This window comes from Lissotriton vulgaris, chromosome 6, assembly GCF_964263255.1.
Source record: "Lissotriton vulgaris chromosome 6, aLisVul1.2, whole genome shotgun sequence".
Taxonomy (NCBI): Eukaryota; Metazoa; Chordata; class Amphibia; order Caudata; family Salamandridae; genus Lissotriton; species Lissotriton vulgaris.
In genome coordinates, this window is record NC_141694.1 from 1108147393 (window position 1) to 1108166891 (window position 19499).

A 19499-nucleotide genomic window follows, 5' to 3' on the forward strand; every position below is an offset into this window, starting at 1 on the left:
GCAGTGGGTGGGATGATCCAACATACAGAGGAGAGCTTTCTTCCCTGGGTATTGACCGTATCCTAGATAAGCTATATGGTGCTCCGGTATCCTACAGCCTACCTGTGGCATGATGTCCCTCTGCTTGAGATCCATGTTAAGATTCCTAGGCTGGAACTGTAAATTGACGGGAATTATCCCCTGTGGAGGGTGTGCTGGCTTCACCACTCAGCCAGCTTAGAGGGCTTCCACAAATTGAATATGAGCGGCATCACAGACCTTGGGGATGTTTGGGCGGGGAAACACATTTTGCCTTTTTGAGACCATAAATATTTGCAACTACACCACGCACTCATAATCAACATCCCACCTAAATTTGATGTTCGGAACTTAGCCCTCTGGAGGCCAAACTGCTGATGGGCCACATTGGTAATCGCGCAATCTCCTAGATTTAAAGATCTCGCATTGCAAACGCCCCACATATTTATGACACACGTCGACACCACTGGGAGGGCTGGGTTGGCGAGCTTGATGAGGCGGATTGGAGGGAGGCCAGGCTGGCCCCACACACGTTGGCCATCTCCACATCCCTCTGGCTGATTCAGTTAAACGATCTACACACAGCGTACCTCGCCCCGATACGCTTACACCTTGCTGCCAGGATCCTCCAACCTAACCTACTCCCTGGGGTGGCCCTCCTGGGCATGGTTGATGAGATTGGCGGTTCTTAGGCTGACTATACGCTCGTGGGTGTTGCCTCATTGGTTGCTAAGTGGGACATTGCCTAGAGATGGAACTCCCCCAGCACCTCGGCCCTGGCGGAATGAAGAGCAGAAGTGGACTGGTGCACTGAACTCGAAAAAAGCCTGTGGGGAGCTTACTATGGTTTGAGAATGCGATTGGTCAAATGGTTGGTTATAATGTGAAGGTGAGATGCGTCTGTAATTGTACTTTACTTGGTGGAATCCAAAAACGAATAAAGATGTTAAAAACAAAAACTGACAAGTTATGTATTTTTTGCTGTTTGAAGTGGACTGTTAAAGAGTAATTGTACTGTACACAGAGATAGTTAAGGTAGACTACTGGACTGTCACTTTATAAATTGGCGCTCATGTAAACCTTGAATAAAATAAAATTCTCAAATTCTAATTTGGGTAGTGCCTTTCAGTGTCTCAAATCCTACAGTTTACTTGTATTTATGTAACGGTCTCCTTATTGCTTCTCTGAAACATTTACATTTTTTGCTGTGGATGCAAACACATGCCCAAATTGTCCAAAAATGTGTAATACCCTGAAATGCAATTATTTAAAGAATCAAACTGTATTTAGAAAGGGCCATTCTTTTTTCTGAATTTATGTTCTGCTTATTTTTATGCTTATATTGGCAGTTGTGTCACTTGAAAGGACATTGAACATGATTGTTTGTTATATATATATTTCTTTTTTTAACAGAGATGCTGGATCAGGTGAAGAGGATGAAGAGTATGATGAACATGATTACCGGGATGATGATGATCACTATTGGTCAACTGAAGGGGAGGCACAAGATGCTACAAATAGCTTTTCTTTTTATCCTCCTGAGCCAGTGGAAGTACCCGAGACCGTGGTTTCCCAGTTTGCTATTGGAAAACTCTCCAGGTGAATTCAAAGTCAGGAATATGTTTTGCTCTGACTGTTCATACTATCCAGTGTCTGATACTTAGTTAAGATCAGAATTTCTCAAGACGATTTTTAGACCCTATTCACACCTTAATCCTAATCTGAGAATGCTGTGATCTAAATGGAAAGAAAAAGTTGATTTATTTAATTTCGTTGTAAATCACAGCATTCATACTAATTTGAACCGTTGGAAAATGTCATTTTCAGGGAATTTTCTCAGACAGAAATGACAAGTCCTAGGGCATGTCGACCAGGAGGATCCTTCGGAGCTTGCATAGGATTCTCATTTAAGAACTCCCAGGCCCCTCAGTAGACAAACCACAATGAAAGGATACTTATTACATACAGATAAGTTAAGCAAAGATTGCAATCAGACTTTACCACTTTGACTATGATGCTTTTCTAAATTTAAACAAAACATGGGTTCAACAGTGAACAATGAACTTTTTCTTAGAAATGGAGAATCATACAGTAGTTTTCTTATGGCTTGATGATAAGCCAAATCATTGGTTTGACTTTTTCTTTTGAAATGCATATGGGAATCTGGGTTAAAGAAATACATACAAATGTATAACTACATATATTGGTAGCAACTGTTATAGCAGTAACTGGACAATTTGCTTTAGGATTGATATTGAGTACTTGCAATTTTAGCTTAAAATGTGTGCTCCAGACAGCAAAAACAAAAGCGCCTTGATGTAACTGCACACAATATAGACAAAAGTTTGTATTCTCTAGTTGAAGCTTCAATTGAAAGTGCAGTGGAAGTGATTGAGTAAAATATGTGACAGAAAAGGGCCGCTTGTTGCACAAATTGAAGGCTTTTATTTTTAAACCATTCACTCCAAAATCACTTTGACTAGAACTTCTCTCCGAAATTGAGCCATGAATACTAAAGCAGAGTCCTAATCTTTGTTGCTATTATTAAATCACACATGTACTTCAAATTTTAGGCTTAGGACAGACTGTGAGGTAAAGTTTTTGAAGTAAACATGAGCAGAATTTCATTATCTAATTTTGAGCTGATAGGGCTTTTTGGCACAGATTAACTGAAATGCCATTGGGCATTGCACCCTATTCAGAGGCATTAGATGTAAATGTTTAATTCTGCCCTGGTGTTGCTTCTAAGGTAGTGTGGCATGCTCTTAAGTAGGTTACTTATTAGCGGTAAATTAAGAAACTGCTTCCTGATTGGGGCTCTTTGGTCACTACTGAAAGAGAGAATTTGTTTCAAGTTCTTCCATTGAGCAAGCAAAGAACTTGTCTTGGTATATTCTTGCTGAAATGGATTTCTGTTCACCTTTGATCTGTCAGGTTGCTTAAAGCATATCTCGTGTCCTAGTTTGACAACATAGGAAGAAACAGTCCTGTTTGTTGCACACTTATTGCTAATTCAAATAACTGTGTACTACTAAAAAAAGTGGCGTAGACCTCTGCAACTCACTCACCACTCATTATTCATCTTGTTCCGGTCTACTACTTTGGACCTGCCTTGAGATCGCTTAGAACTCAAAGTTCTTTCTGACCTGCAATTCGTGATAGGGTTCTCCCCTTGTATGGATCTTTATGTTTAGGAATGCATACATTCTGACAGGGGCCTTCTAAATGAAGTCCTTCCCTCTGTGAAGTCGGGTTATGTTGTGTATTCTATCCTAAACATTTAAACTCCTACCAAGTAAGTAAAATGAAAGTGTAGGATTCAAAGGATTTCTTCTTTAACATCTTGTACCATATTTTCAGAACAGAGATGTTTGTCGCTAATTAGAACTAGATCTACAGGGAAAGCATGTCCCCAGTGATTAACAGAGCCATCTCTAAAGAGTAGCAGGTGGACAAATGAAAGGGGTGTATCTAGGCAAAATGTCTCCATGAAGAATCATCACACAATTTCCTAAAACTACATTCACTCTCCATTTCAATGTCACATTGTGTTCTGTGTTTTGTATAGCATATTATCTCTTCTTTGGGTTTCTTGGAATTTAGTATAGTACTACACCAAGCAAAAGCCAACAGGACTAATTTAGTGAGGGTCAACTTTGTTAAACTGCCAGCTACTTTCTTCATCTAAGATTTCAAAATGTTGGCATCAGCAGATAAGTACCCCTACCTTATATGCCTGCACCTGAAGGGGTTTATTTTTTCAGGAGGTCTTCATTTGTCTGCCAGTGCACAATTAGTATTATCCATTACACAATACATCTTGACTTAGCTCTTCCTCTTTCTTTGATTTGAGCCACCCACTCAATGACACAGATTCTCAACTATCACTGAACCAGTGAATATCTGAATAATATCTCCACACAGTAAGCAATATGGAAGGTACCCAAAGGGCAGTATCACATCAATATCCGCAATTTGTTTTTTCCAAAACGTATTCTCCTGACCATTCTGCAGTTGCAAGCTGTTTTTCAAACTGGATCCAGTCTCAAATGCCTTTTACTCTTAGGCCTCTCTTGTCAGACATGATCCAGAAACCATGTCAGAATGTTGCATTATCCTCTTAACCCATCTGTCTCAGATTAGCTCAGTCTTACAATCTGTAATCATGTTTGACCAAACACCACACCACTTGGCCTGCTGAAGACTGAAGTACCCAACATATGGTGGGCTGAGTAGATTTTATAGTGTGGCCTAAGCAAGTAGGACTTCTGCCCACTACTGATGCAGGTAAAAATCATGTGCCCATGAACTATTGATTCAGTTTCCACCAACCATCAGTTTATCCAGTGCCTGATTCAACGCGGAAGTAGCCACTCTCTCCTGTGGCTGGGGTTACCCTTTGGCTGCACCCCTTTTCCATCCGAATCCATTGTTCTTCTGGAAAACATCAAGAATTACAAGGCGCATCCCCTGCAGATTTGCAAGTTGTCGAGTTCACTGAGGTAAAAATACAGACAAGGTAAGGAAATGCACAGAGGTTCCAAGTGGCACAGCTGTCTACAAGGAGCAAGGAATTATCTGTGTGCCTGAGGTTCCTATATATGGCCTCCAGGTTAAGAACCGGGAAAGATGGGTTTTCAATATGGAAGTGAGCAGATGGTGTAATGCAAGCTACAAATATACATAACCCCCCCCCCCCCCAGGTATATGGCAATCTGCTAATTGTGACAGAGGGTGCACACAGTTGTCATCATATCCACTAGATTAAGGGTTTTGTTTCTTCCTGATGCATCACATCACTAATGCATTGTCCATCCAATCCTGGGCCCTGTGTCTAGCAGAGCTTTTAGTGCACAGGAACCTGCACAAAGGTGTGAACAGTTGATCTGCAAGTTCCTCCAATGGCAACACCCTCTAGGGAACATACCTCCTCACCCAATAACCCAGGTGGCATGTGACTTGATAACCAGATTCAGGGAAACTGCTCCAACTGATTCCATGTGGTCTGGCCAACAGTGGTGCTTCACACAAATCTTTTTAAGAGCAAGATATTCTCTGCATATGACCCACGGATTCTTTCAAACCTTACAAGTTTTCGATCTCTGAGGGGCCCTGTATTGGTGCTCGCCCAGAAATCCTGCCTTAATGAATGTGGGGAGAAGGCTCACAGACCATGCCAAATCCCAGAGATCCTTTATGGCTAATCACAAAATGGCCTTAATCTCAACTCATAGAATAGGCCATTTGTCTCCCTAATGTCATTATAATGCTGTATGCGTATATAATGAACTACAAAAATTCCATCTCTTGACTCAGGCCCATTATCTGCCTCTTCTAATGTATCAGAAACATGCAGGTAGTCTGTAGCCTTCTGCATCAGTCCCCTTAATACCCATTCAATTTGGGACATGAAAATCAAGAATTCCAAGTAAATGCAGGGCTCCTATCACTGCACTGAACAGATTAGAAAACCACAATGGTGTGGATAAAAGACTGAATGGCAGAGTGGAGAATTACTCTATCCCAACTGCCCAACTGAATTACAGAAATCTGCAATGGGGCAGAAAATCAAAAACGTTCTGAATGAGTCTTTCTTATCCCACATCACTGCCCAAGAGAATAGCAGTGATTTACATACATGGCTGCCTCCACCATACTTTATTTTATGAGGATCAGTAAAACATGCAAATAAGGCTTTTGGTATAAAGATCAGGTATCTTCAGGGAAACTGTTTCCTGTTGCCCTGACACATATCACCCTCAACCTGTTAGGGCTCTGGAGAGGAATGAATACAGATAAGGCGATAATTGTATAATACTTATAAGGGCTGAGTGTTGGGAGCTCATTCTCAATCAATTATTCATGTGGTCCTTCCTCGATAAGTCACTTTCCCTTGCACTTACGAAATTGAGAGTAAGGTCCACAAAGTGTTTTCAAAGTACAGTGTTATCCTGAGAAAGCGATATCCAATAATTTATCGAGTCTATGACACCCACAGGCCCACACCGAAAAGGTGAGACTTAATCAGCCAAACTCCCAGAACATCAAAGCAATAGGTCCTTGAGATCCACCTTAACATAGAAGACCTAGACTTCATACTTGCAACAATAGAAACAGACCTAATAAATAACACCAGAGCATCTTATTGCCAGAAGATATCACTTCCGTTCCTGTGCAGTCTATCTGCTGTTCTTGGACATAATGCTGTGCTAATGCTTGTGTCCATGCCCAAGAGTTAAAGGGAAGAAATCCTGGAAAATACACTTGCTGAATAAAGCTTTGTAATCTCTATCTAATACATTTAGCAAGAAATGCACTGGTTTGTTAGCTTGCAAGATTTGTCCGGTTGAACGAGAATACTTAACCGCATCGCTGCTGCGGTTATTTTTGCGCTGTACGGGTGTTTTCTAATTACCGCGTTACATGACGAGCTCAGCTCGTCATCCCCACACGTCACCCGTGGCTGATGACGAGCTGAGCTCGTCATCAGCATCGAACGGGTTAAGAGTTGTGTGAATATTGTCTATGGGAGACCCTCAATTTTCATTCTCATCTCTGCATTCAAACACTTATCAATTGCTTGGCAGTCCTTTTTAATTGACTACATTAGACACCGTTTTACACTGCCTCACAGTGTAGCACTGATGACACTGGCAGTCTACCAATGCCCTGAGAAAACTCAATTTTATATGAGGAAGCCATTTGTTGACTTGATCAGTGATATTCTTCCTTATCACGCTTCCCGTGCAGTTTTTGCAGCTGCAAATACTGATGTTGATACTACGTTCTGAGGGTGCAGCCAAATGTGGCAACACAATGTATCCTGAAGGTCAATATAAAAATTGAATGTATTAGTCCTATGTCAAAGACTGTTAAACTGGAGATCTGCTTGCAGGCCCTTTGTGGAATACACCGCTTGCTCAGACCACTTGCCACACCTGTTGAAAGTTTTAACTTCAAATGACACATATGTAGATCACCCCCAAACATACCTCATCCTAAAGGACAACCCAGAAATATAATTATTCTTCTCCAGCGCCGCCTTAATCTGCCTAATAACTGCAGGACCAAAAGTCTTTATCCAATTGATCATCTTTGACCTTGCACGTCTCCTTCACTTATGTGGCCCACGAAGACTACTGTACTCCACATTTGCATATTCCATATTCATTACCTCTTTTTCCTTCAAAACCACACTTTCTTAGCCTCATCCTACTTTGCTGACTTTCACACTGTTGGCTTTAACACACTTCTTGCAACTCATGATGGGTAGACATTGCAGTGGCAACCTTTGATTGGTTTTCCTCGTAACTCTCAAGTCACTCATTTTCCGTCTCCTATTGCTGCTTTCTTTCTTCATCCACTCCCTTGTCTTTTGTCTTCCTTAAAATCTCCATTGTGGCAATTAACACCTTCTCCCACTGATGACAAAAATTTCTGCTTAACCTCTACAAATATCTTTTTTCCGAGGTCACATATGTCTTTTTCTCCTTTCCTTAATTCACCCTTCAGTGGCATTCTCAATTCTGTGGTTTTCTGCAAATAATTGTCAGATAACTCTCCTTTCCCATATATGTCATCAGAGACCGCTGAAATCTACATCTCCTAAACCAACTACTGTGCCTCCTATTTGATTTACACCCCCTTGCAACACTCTTACCCCATCTGCCATAATACTAATTGTTAAGTGTCCCCTACTTCTCATCTTATCTGGATTCAATTTAATTCTTACCAAATAACCCCAATACAGTACAGCAAAACCAAAGAATGTTTGGGTTGTGGATTCAAAAATAATTTTCTTTTGTCTGATTTCTCAGTGAACTTTCTTTCTGCTATAGGTATGGATTTGATAAGGAGCGCTGTGTGTCTGCACTGAAGCTTTGTGAGTATGACGTGGGAAAGTCTTTGGAACATTTAATGCAGGCCTGCCTTACGGAATCTTTCGGTGGAAGGATAAAACCTCCTGAGACAGCTTCTACCGTCAGCATGGAAGAATGTGAGGAGCGCAGGCACGAGGAAGCCTTTGTTCTGCAGTCAATTTGTGGAGACAAATTTATGGAAAGGATTCAAAACATGGTCTGGACCATTGGCCTAGAGCTAAATCACCTCACAGCTATGCTGCACAAACCCAGCAAACGTGAAAGTGCTAAAGAACAGCTAAAACTGAATTCAAGAGATTTATGTCGGTTTCTGCTTAGAGGAGATTGCAGGTTTGGTGCACGATGCAAGTTTAGACACGACTTTTCAAAAGAAACTCAGGCTCAGAAAGATGATGCCCATCTCAACAGCCATTGGCAAGGGGAGTTTTTATATGACCTTGAAATACGGTTCCCTGCTGATAATAAGTACCCCTTCCAAGCACCTCTTGTGGCTTTTCATTCCACTAATGAGAATTTGCCTTTGGCTTGCCGTCTGCACATTGCGGAGTTCCTCTTCAGCAAGGCATTAGAAATGGCACAGAGGTGCGAACCTGCGGTGTATGCGTTGATGACCTACCTGGAAGATGAACAGGAGATAACAAGGCTTCTCACTAAAACCCACCACAAATACAGTGTACCCCCGCCTTTGATAACCCTTGGTTCAGCGGGTGCATCCTTGGACCGACCAAGCACAGTGGTTAGAAAACCTGTGCCACAAGAGACGCCTTTGATTTCAAATCAGCAATTGGAAGGTATGTAGAAGGCCTACTTATTTTTACAGGGTAGGCCTAATCTTGTGTTTATGGATTTTGTGATAAAATGTAGTTTGGTTCATATAAACTTGTAAGTGATCTTTTATTTTGGGCAGATAAATTAGTCTGTGCAAATTAGAATGTATATTGTTTTGAGACTTTCTTGATAGTTCTAGATTTACTATGTCATTAAAGAACGAAGCAAAATAGAGTGATTTTGCCACAATACTTTGGTCTGCGCATATATTGTAAAATTGTGCAGATCAAACCATAGTCCCTTTGAAAAAACACATACATTTGCTATTTCTAGGTTCTGGACTTTGGTTATCATTCTGGGATTATGTTTCACTCTTTATGAAATGCAACTAAATGTAAGGGATATTTGTTAAAAAAAAATACTTTCCACATTTTTCATCATATCTTCCAGGGGCAATTAGATGGTGAAGGATAGTTTCCTGAATGTACTGAAAGCAAAAATATACAGTTTGTCTGTTTTTAAGGGTACACAATAATGCTAAAGATTTACATGTGTTTGAGCAACTTAACATTGAATAAAAATAAAATAAAACATGGAACACACAGACCTCTTGGCAGTGAAACGGTTAAACAAACAATTACTTGGTCCCAATGATATGGACAGTTTTTGCCTTAACTTTATCCTGTTTTTACCTTGCTTCATAGAGTGGTCATGCAGAATTTTCCCAAAATCAGTCAACTGTTAGACTCCTTCCATTTGAGGTTAGAGTAGGCTGAGAACAGATGAGTTTCTCATTACTCTGATAGATGTGCTTCTTTGGTAGCCAACAATAATGATGTCCGTGGTATAGATCTGTCTCCTGTATTTGATTACATTGCTTATGAAGCTTTGTTTGGCTTCCTGTCAGAGATAAGATTTGTTGCTTTATTCGTTGTTGGATATTCCCCTGACATATGGTGGGACCTTATAACGTTTCCGTTGGCCTAGCAATATTTAATGCATATTTTCACCCCTTTCTAGGTTGATTTCTGATTGCAATATTTGGCTGATTTTCACCTGCAGCCTGGTTTACCTTATAGTCGGTTATAAGAACTTAGCAGCCAAATTCTCTTAAAACCTGCCTTGCTTCTTCTAAACATTTTTGGATGCAATTGAATTTGTATGAAGATAATGTGTTGTATAATGTGATGCTTTGATGTGTGATCAGCCTTTTCTGTGAGGAATTGGGAAATCCAGACTGATAACTCATTCTTCCATGCACAACTTGTAACTATGTGCGAATTCTGTTACCACCAGATCTTTGTTTTAAGTAAGCTGCTTTTTGCTACCCAATTCGAGCCACATTTCTTCACAACTTCCTAACAAAATGTTTTCATTTTGCAGCTGTCTTGATGCTCCAGCTGCATTGTTTACGGAATGGGGATATTCTGCTTAGTACAAACTGCTAGACCAGTTTCTTTGCAACTCCACTAGCTTCATGTGAGCTAGAGGCATAAGTTAAAATCTCTGCACTTGGTACATAAAGCCCTTTCTTCACTGGCCATGCTTCCACTAGCAGTCGTTTATATTCTACAAGTCAAAACATAGCTCATGTTACCCAACATCGAAAGGTCTTCTTAAAGACAAAACAATCATTAAGGCCCATGTAAAGGGGAGGTATTGAAAGGGAGCTTGGCTTTCGCAATCAGACTTTTACTATATAGAAATCCTTCCTCACAACATTGCATAATTCAGGGAAATCATCTATTTTCTTTTACAAGAAGTCGAAGGCTGAGTGTTTCAAAAATATCACCTTCCAGGGACATCCCTTATTACCCGACACTTTAAAAGCTAGAAGCTTTGATTGACATACATGTGTCACAATGAAATGGTAAAAATACATAAGCATATAGTAGTTGTGATTAAGAATAGGTGGGTGAATCGTCAATCTGAGTATGCTGTCCATTTTTGTACTTTATGTACATTTGTTAGAATGGTATTCTCTGTGATAATCCTATTCCACTGAATTCAAGCCCTTTCATCTTCACCCACAAAGTTAAATGGGCGAGGGACTTGAGATTTCTGCACATTATTCAGGTAGCATGAAGTAATAACATCTGGTACTTATTATACTTCCTTGTTGGCTCCACACCAAACAGTGAGTTCATCTCTCTGACTGCCACATCGGATAATTTGCTATTTTGTTTCCGATTCTGATATTGTAGAAGGAAAGGCATATTTGAGTAAATCTTTCTTAAGGTCTATTTATTTGTTCTGTTTCTAGTGATGAAGGAGGTGATGTACATCCAAGAAGAGGATGATGATGCGGATGAAGTAGAATCGGAAGCAGTAATTGTGGAGACTGAAAGCTATGTGAATCTCAAGAAGAAACTCTCTAGAAAGTACCACTCGCAGCCAAAAAGTGTCCTTGCAGAAAACCTGAAAATTTGCAAACACTTTAGATTGAAAAAGGTACAGTGTGTGTGTCTGTCACTGTGTATCTGTCCATTTCACTATGTTCATATCTAAAATGAATCCGTAGCAGCTGAACTGCAGATGATGGAAGATCTGCCACCTTGATTTCCTGGTTATGATCCGAGATTACTCCTGTGCTTTATTATATGAGGACAAAAGTGCATGAAGGTACGGAACAAGAGTATGAATCGAGAGATTGTGCCGCAAACTTCAGAGTCGAAATATGACTGGGAATATACTAAGATACAAAGATGTCTTGATGTCCCTTGAGGAATGGGTATTTGAGACTCCTAGTAGCTGGGTCTGTAATTCCCCTTATGAAAGTGGTTGTACCTGTGGGGACCATATATATATATAATCAATTTCGTGAATGCCACCTAAAAACAAAAATACATATAGTTTTTCCAGCAGTGACATTTTGGCAACCGGTCCCCAGGAAAGAGCAGCCATTGTCGGTCATTGACGAGCACTCTGTTGCTTTGATGAAAAGCAATCTCTTTGATTGCCTTAAGCAAGTCAAAAAAGCTGCAGATGGAACTGAAGGAGGATTTCACAAAAGTATTGTAAGATTTTGCTGTTAAGAAGAAATGTCTTTTGATGGATGTCTGAATGGTAGGGGGCTGAATGATAGAGTTATCAAACAGGATTGATGTATTGAATTCCATCAGAAATAGGCACAAAGAATCTGTGATCAAGTTGCAACAGACCATGTCCTTCGGAAAAATATGGCGCATGAAAACAGCTCTAGATGTAAAAATGTCCTGATCAGGAGTCTGAAAGAATGAGTAGAAGGTACTCTCCTAGAAATGTTTCAAACAGACAGGTTTACCCCATTTTTGTGGAGTACAATTTGTCACTCATGGTGGATAGTATGCATGCGTTGGACTTGAAATGCCCCTTCCGCTTCATAGTATTTCATTGATGGTCATAAACGCTTGAATAATCTCACGCTGTCTGCTTAAACCCGAAGCACTGTACCAAGGATATGTTGTTCATGAAATACAACACAGGATGTGAAGAATGCACTTGCCCATAGGATGAAACAGCACCCTGAAAGCAGTCTATCAAAAGTGTTACATTCTTACAACATTTTGAAAGTACATTTCAACCTCTTCGATGCAAAGATAGGTTGGAAATGTGAAAAGTTAAAGCAAAATGTAACTTGACAGGCTTCTGGTCTAAAAACAGAGTGAAAAGAACCCTGTTCTTTTAAGAACTTGAAATGGTTTCTCTACCCATGATGCTTTGCACTCATAGTTCGCCTCACCCACTGAGATCTTATTTCCAGCTCCTGCGAGAATGATCTGAGGGCGCTTGTAATGTTTTAGACTTTAGTTTTTATAATCTTTGAGATAAGATTTGTTTTCACTCAACATCTTCAACAATTGTCAGTTCAGTGAGAATTATCTTTCACTTCTTAAAGAGCCTTCTCTGCTTGAGGGGTGTCCCTCCTGTGGTAGAAGAAAGGCAATCTCTGACCCTCACAAGGTCTCTGCAGTTTGTCTACCTCTATCCCACAAAGTGAAAGACCGTAATATCTGCCAAAAAATTTCCAAATATAACTCTTAAGGACAATGAGGACATCAGACTTTGTGGAATGCTTCAAAATGTGAAGGCTGAAGAGGAGAGGAAGAACAGAAAGGGGCTTGAGGATGCAACCTTTTTAGTGTCTAATAAAATTGCGGTCTGGCAAGGACCCTCCAAGAGGGAGACCCAAAGGCGAAGTGAACATGCTCACCTGCTGCATCATGACTCCAGATGATGTCACCGGGCGTCCGGCAGGGATGTGTATTTGCATCCCTCCTCTTTATTTTATATATCAACAAATTAAGTCCCTTTCTAGTAAGATAACATGCCTATTCCCACATTTGTATATGCTGATGTTGTGGTACTAGTGGCACGCACACCCAAGACTTTACGCAGCTTAGTTAGCTTCTTTGTTGAGTTTATGGCAGACCTTCAATTAATCACTAACTACTCAAAATCACATATTATGGCATGCAGCCATAACCAGCTAAGTGTCGTCACACTCTCATTTCGTAGCAAACAATTAGAAAGAATTAACAGTTTCCCCTACATGGGGTAATTATTGATTCTCTGGTACTTGTAAGTATAACATTCTTAACTGCAGTATGAAGCTATCCTGATCTGTTGGAGCACTTTTTAATCTTCCTTGGCCTCCCGGTGGTAATGTAATCATTCCCGTACTTTCAGTCTATAAGGCCCAATGCGCCCCTGCTGCTGTATATGAAGCAGGTATCTGGGCTAACCCTAACTGCTGTGCCATGGAAACTGAGGAGAACTGCTTTTGTTGGTGGCTACTCGCAGTAACCACATCAACCTCTTACTATATATGCCATTAGGAATTAGGACTCCCTTACTTGGAAGATTGCATAAACCGAGCCAATATTTTTGAGGTTATTAATTTTACTCAACCCTGGAGCCAGCTGGAGAGGTGGAGGACCCTGCCGCTCACGATAATGGGCCATGCTGCTATGTTTAAAGTGATTACCCTGACCCAGTTTTTTACCCACTACAGAACACCTATCATCCCCTCCGACGCACAATTTTTCGGGAGATAGATGCTGAATTGCACTCATTGTTGTGACTGGGGAGACACCCACGGATTGCGCTGTGCACACTATAGCGTTATCCCTATAATGGAGGGTTGGAACTGCGAAATGTTGAAGCATATTACTGGGCAGTGCTTTTAACCCCCTCAATGAATGAATACACGTAGCAGCCAATCACCTCCATACAGGCTGGAACAAGAAATGCTGATGCCTCGCTCATTTCTCCACTATCTCTATGGAGGTAAGGGGAACCATAGATTGCTTCCATCCACACAAACCACTCTTGAGGCATGGAAGAGGGTGTCCAGAACATTGAGGTAGGCACATAGAATTACTAAGGCGACGCCACTGTGGAAAGGGAATTGGCTCAACAACTGAGTAAACTGAAGGGATTCGGATCGTGGGACACACTTGGGATCTCAAATATTGGGGACATCACTGATAAGGGCACCCTTAACTCTTTTCAGCCCTTTGTGCTGACTTTACGCTTCATATTTCCCAATTCCTAAAATATTCCCAGCTACGCACGCGTGGCTAGCGGAGACCCTGACTGGGGGCGACCTGCCGGAATACACGCCACTGGAGGGGCGGCTAATGCAGGAGCAACTCACACTTAAGGCAGTGTCACTTAAAAACAAAAGCTGAACACGAATATGCCTGATAACCTTGGCAAGCTCTGGGAACGTGGGAGGGCAATGTGGGAGCAATGGAAGATCTTGATTGGGAGGCCGCTCTGATGCACCCAAGGGAAGTAGCAATCAAGGCTTGTCTGCTCCTGATTTAATATAAGGTTCTTCACCAGGTGAATTATGACAGGGCCAAACTTTCAACAATTGTTAAGGCTGACAATCCAACTTGTCTGCAATGTCAACATGAACTGAGGGACTTCCACCACAGGATGTGGGGCTTCCCCAACATACAGGCCTACTGGGAAGAGATTATCAAGGAACAAAACGAAGTGTTGCACTTCTCCCTCCCCTTGGACCCGGAATGCATTCTTCTGGTGATCCAGAGTGAGATAGACATCGCAAGACCACGGTTACTATAAAGAGCCTTGGGCCTAGTGGTCATGAAGAGGGATATCGCAAGACACTGGGGGTACAAGCCCCACCAACACTATACATATGGAAGAGAGGAAAGGACCTATACATGGCAGCGGAAAGGTTGACATGTAAGAGTAGAGGGTGTCTTGGAAAGTTTCTCAGGATCTGAGGCATTTGGATGCAACACTATGGGCCTGTTTTACTGGACACGTGCACACAGGCCGTAAGTGGAGTAGAATAGATGCGCCTCCCCCCCCCCCCCCCCCCCCCCCCCCCTTACACGGTTAATGGTTGTTTTCTAAATATGTGGAGGTGATGGGGGTAATCACATTGGGTAGCAAGAAGTGTTCGGTTGTGTTATACTGCAATGCATATCATACATGTGTGTGTATACAAACCGACCGAGATGTCTTGAATGTTGCTGTCTATTGCACGTGCGAAGATGGTTGTGTTCTTATGAAACCCGAAACTAATAAAAATATTAAACAAAACAAACAAACCCTCGAGCCAGCCTGAACCAGCATATAAAAGATTTCCTCTCTTGTGACAATGTCCTAAGTATAATGTAGCTTGCATGTGTTTGCAATAAGTTTGTAATGTTAGGACATCTTTCCCTGTTAGATCAGCAATCCTCTTTCTTTAAAGAAGATAAAATTCAGGTAATCTTCACTTGCTGTAGCTTTGTCCAGTACCTGCAAGTTTGTGGAGTACGGAAAAACGGCCGTAAAGACCTATACAGACTTAATAACTCATTGTGGTCTAGAATTCTATTTATCTGTGATGTGAAAGCGCCAAGATGCTCCTTGGAGTGACAGCCGCGCTATACAAGTGCATAATTACATTACATTACATGGTCAGTGGGAGAGGTCGTAATGGTTTCGATTTAGAGTGGGAACAGTTATTTATATATGCAGTGTTTTCTCTTGGTGCACCATCAAGTTTCATCAGCTTATATTTGTTCATGTGATGGTGTTGTCTATGTGATGATGTGTCTGCACAGTCTTTACTGCATTTTGCTTTTTTCTGCAAATTGTATTTATTTATAGCATAAAGCTTTTAGTTCCTGTATTTAGGTAACATAGTTTTACACATTGTAGAATAGCACTACAATTTTTACAATTACTTAACGATGATAAAGTTCATTTTTGTATGGAGTAATTTCTCTAATTGCCTGTACATACATACAGTGGAGTGGTGTGGCTCACTGGTTAGAGGCGGCAGACCCGAAAGCAGAGGATGGCCCTGGACCAGGGTTCAATTCCCGACGCGGCAGGGTTGTGAACCAGCGTTAGCGGACTCGATAATTCTCACCTCGGTGCCTACTCTAACCAGGGATCACACTCGGCAACTCTGGGCATTAGCTTGCCTCATCTTCACAACGGCCCCCCACATACGCCGGGGATGCCTGGTTTCACCCTGGAGATACCCAGTAGGGTCCATCTCCCAGGGAAAGCCAGGACGGGTTCCCCAGCGGTCTACAGCGCGGAGATACCCCATGTGGGGTGATTCATGCGCTTTACAAGACATCATTACATTACATTACATACTAGGAATACTAGGCCTTTGTAACCATTGATGTTTAATTATTTTTAACAGTAGTCTGTTAGTAATATATGTCTTTATGTCCTTTAATGTGTGTCTTGGACACACAGAGTTTGATTTGATTCTTACCAGGGATGTATGATTAAACAACTACTGCCTAAACAACGAATTCCTGAACCACGAAGGCTAAACCACGAGCAATGCCAAACCACTACATTGAACATTTTTCGTTGTTTAGGAACTTGTTAACAATTTGCTCATTACCCAATAACACCACTTTGTTCTTTAAAAAACGCATGTTGAAACATGAAATAACAACTGTTTTTACACTATAAAGGTTAAAAGTGTGTGACTCGTTTCAAATTTACATTGGAGGCGCCTCTCCTTCCCTTTACCATTTTAAATTCTGCCCCGTCTACAGTAAGTTGATTTCCTGAATCCGACCTCTGTTTGTGTGAAGCTTATCTAGCCGCCTATCTATTTATTTCCAGCACTTTAGCCTTGGACATTCTGCGATATGATAATAAACCTAATGTTTGGTAGGTGGCTGGGAGTTGTGTTACAGGGCTTTGTTTGTGCTCTGACTTGTATATCTCTGTCTTCCCCCTGTTTTCTGACATGACCCGGTTGAGAGGGTCTGGTCCCTCCCCCTTCAACTCTTTCCCCAACTTGCCTTTCCCATGCCCCATTCCTCCGACTCTCCCACAACATCTATAAAATCTTATTTTGACACTTCATCTTACAACTGGTTGAGACTATGAATGCAGCATTCTAATATCACAACCAAGTAACAGAGGAATCCTGTGTCAGACTCTACACCCAGCCTGCGCCACCTCAGGAATTAATCTTCAGGTTGTTGCTGTCATTTGTCCTGCAGCTCAGTCCTTACCAGGTACCCTCATTCTCTTCAGGTGTTATCTTTCTTTTGTCTGCCTTTTCACAGCTATTCACTACTCCTCAGCTCTGCAAAGCTTATCCAAGTGTTCCAGGACACTGACTCTCTGCAATTGCTTGATTGCCTCTTTGCAGCTTACCATGATTTTATCCATTCTTGGTGCATTCCAGCTGCAATGTCTGCCCATTCTGCACCATTCCGGGTTTTAACTGTTTCTGCTTAAACTGATAGAAGAGGTGTCCTTGTCTAAATCGATGCCCAAAATCTCACAGGCTCCTGTAAAAGCTATTTTGAACCAGTGTCTTTCCAGGCAAACATAATGCAAAACAGATGGTCCCATCTGCAACCGGCTCCCTGGTCTTTGAGAAATGTGTTACGTGGTCAAAACTCTTACATATTTCGTAGTGTTATTGGGAAGGGATCTTGGTATAGCTGCAGCCCCTCTCCATTGGAGGACCTACCCCTCCTTTTCCTCACATTATTTGTGATAAGTTATTTTTCCTCAAAGAGATGCAGCCATTCCAAGATGCCATGGGAGACCTCTTTTCCAGATTGTCCAGAGATTGTTGTATTGCCTTGGTCAATTCAGATGGCACACCCCTGATATTCATATTATTCTGCCCGGCATGTTTTTAAAAGTTCTTTGCTTCTGATATGCTCCTCTTGTTCCTTCGTTCTCTCATGTATTGATCCTTTGAGAACGCATACACTCTCTTTGCTGTGACATGTTTCCCCATTTCTTTTAGGCCTTGTTTCAGTTTATTGCTGCCTTTATTTATTTATGCTTATAGTTCTTGGTAGAACAGCTTCATGAAGTTTTTGGTGACCGCTTCATCCTCGTCCTTGGGCAGATCTTTGGAGCCTGAGCTGCCCTAGTCAACTTGCTTTTATTAGTGTGTACTGCCTTTTGCTTTTTTTGGTGGCTCCCTGCGTCTTTTCACACAGTCCTTTAATTCTTGCCATGGCTCTCTAAGGCGGCCCTTGCCTGTGTCACCAGTTCCCTTGGAGTCTCCTTGGAATTTCCTTCAAATCCCCCACTTACCTTGGGAACTCCACACTGGATTGTGTCACAGTCACTCCCAACATGGTGCATAATAGGCTTGATCCTTAGGGCTGTATGGTGTGTCCCTCTGCCTCTGCTCTCCTAATGGGCAAACTAGCTAATTTTAACTGATGTGGCTTGTGGTTCCTGAGTCATCATCGTGGTTTCTGGCATTGCTTAGAGCCCCGTCACTTGTTGTGGTCTTCAAAGCCACTTGAGTGTTGTTCTCACTAGCCATGGGGGCTTCCCTGACCTGGCCACTAGTGTCCCTTATTGGCGCTGGGAGCTTTCAAATCCTGCCACCAAGGTAGTAAGCTTTGCTTGTTATTATGCTTCATAGCAAGCCTGTTAGCTATCCTTCCACCCCCGAGGCCTTCGGGGCTCTGTTCACATTGTTGGGTGCCAATGCCTCTCGCCTAGGCTCAGTCCCTCATGGTTTTGAGTTATGTGGAGCAGTGTGGAGCCCTCTGCTTTGCTCTTCAGGGTCATGCCTTACTCTTTGTCTCCTTGTGGCGTCTGAGCTGCTGGCTCTGTGCTTTCCATCTCCCTTGTTGTGGACGCTGTAGGCCCTTGGTCTGTGTTACTCCATGGGAGAACGAAGGATAAACCTCCTCACTCCCCAGAGGTTAGTTTGGCCTGTTGTCTGGTGTGGTGTCGTGCCAAAACTTCACAATGGCTTCCGGCTACATGCTGCAGATCTCTCCCAGGGCCTGGCCTTCACCAGGTCTCCAGAACTCTCACCACTGCACATCTGTGTGTTGCTGGTGCAATTTGCTAACGAATGGCTGAACAAACATCTCACCTTCCAGCTACAAAGACTGTTGTTGCTGTGTTCATTAGTCTTCAATCTTGTGTTTTTTACTGAGAGATCAGGGGGCTTTTGGTGCTGATCTTCTTGAGAGCCATCGTTGTCTTGTTACCACTGGCTACCTCAACCCACCATTTACCTGACTGTTTGGGACGCCTCACCATTACTGCTGGCCCAATGCACTTTCTCCAGTTGATATGTTTGCTCGGTCACGAGATCTGCATGCACTGTTGTGCATCACCTCCCCAGCATGTGCTTCTGAGGAACTGGGTTCTGACTGGCTGGCAGCTTTTCCCCTCAGAGCAGATGTAAAACTCTGGTAACAAATAGCAAAATGTCTGGTTGAAGTGCACACCTTTTTCGTGCTGCTTTGTAATTGAATAATTTTGGCTTGCGTGCATCCCGGAAATGCAGTCCGACCTACGGCCACTTGAAAGTTCAAACCAATAGTTCGGGAACAAAATCGCTCCCATTCC

The 19499-nt window shown here is 42.1% G+C and overlaps 1 protein-coding gene across 2 annotated transcripts in view; it reads left to right on the forward strand.

Annotated features, from left to right (window-relative positions):
- Positions 1-19499, forward strand: part of DHX57 (DExH-box helicase 57) — a 432068-nt gene that overhangs the window by 171567 nt on the left and 241002 nt on the right. For both annotated transcript variants that reach the window (XM_086927178.1, XM_086927177.1), the window contains 3 exons: positions 1432-1617; positions 7857-8689; positions 10930-11117. In XM_086927178.1, coding sequence (XP_086783304.1) covers positions 1432-1617; positions 7857-8689; positions 10930-11117 — 1207 coding nt within the window. The remainder of the gene's footprint in view (positions 1-1431; positions 1618-7856; positions 8690-10929; positions 11118-19499) is intronic.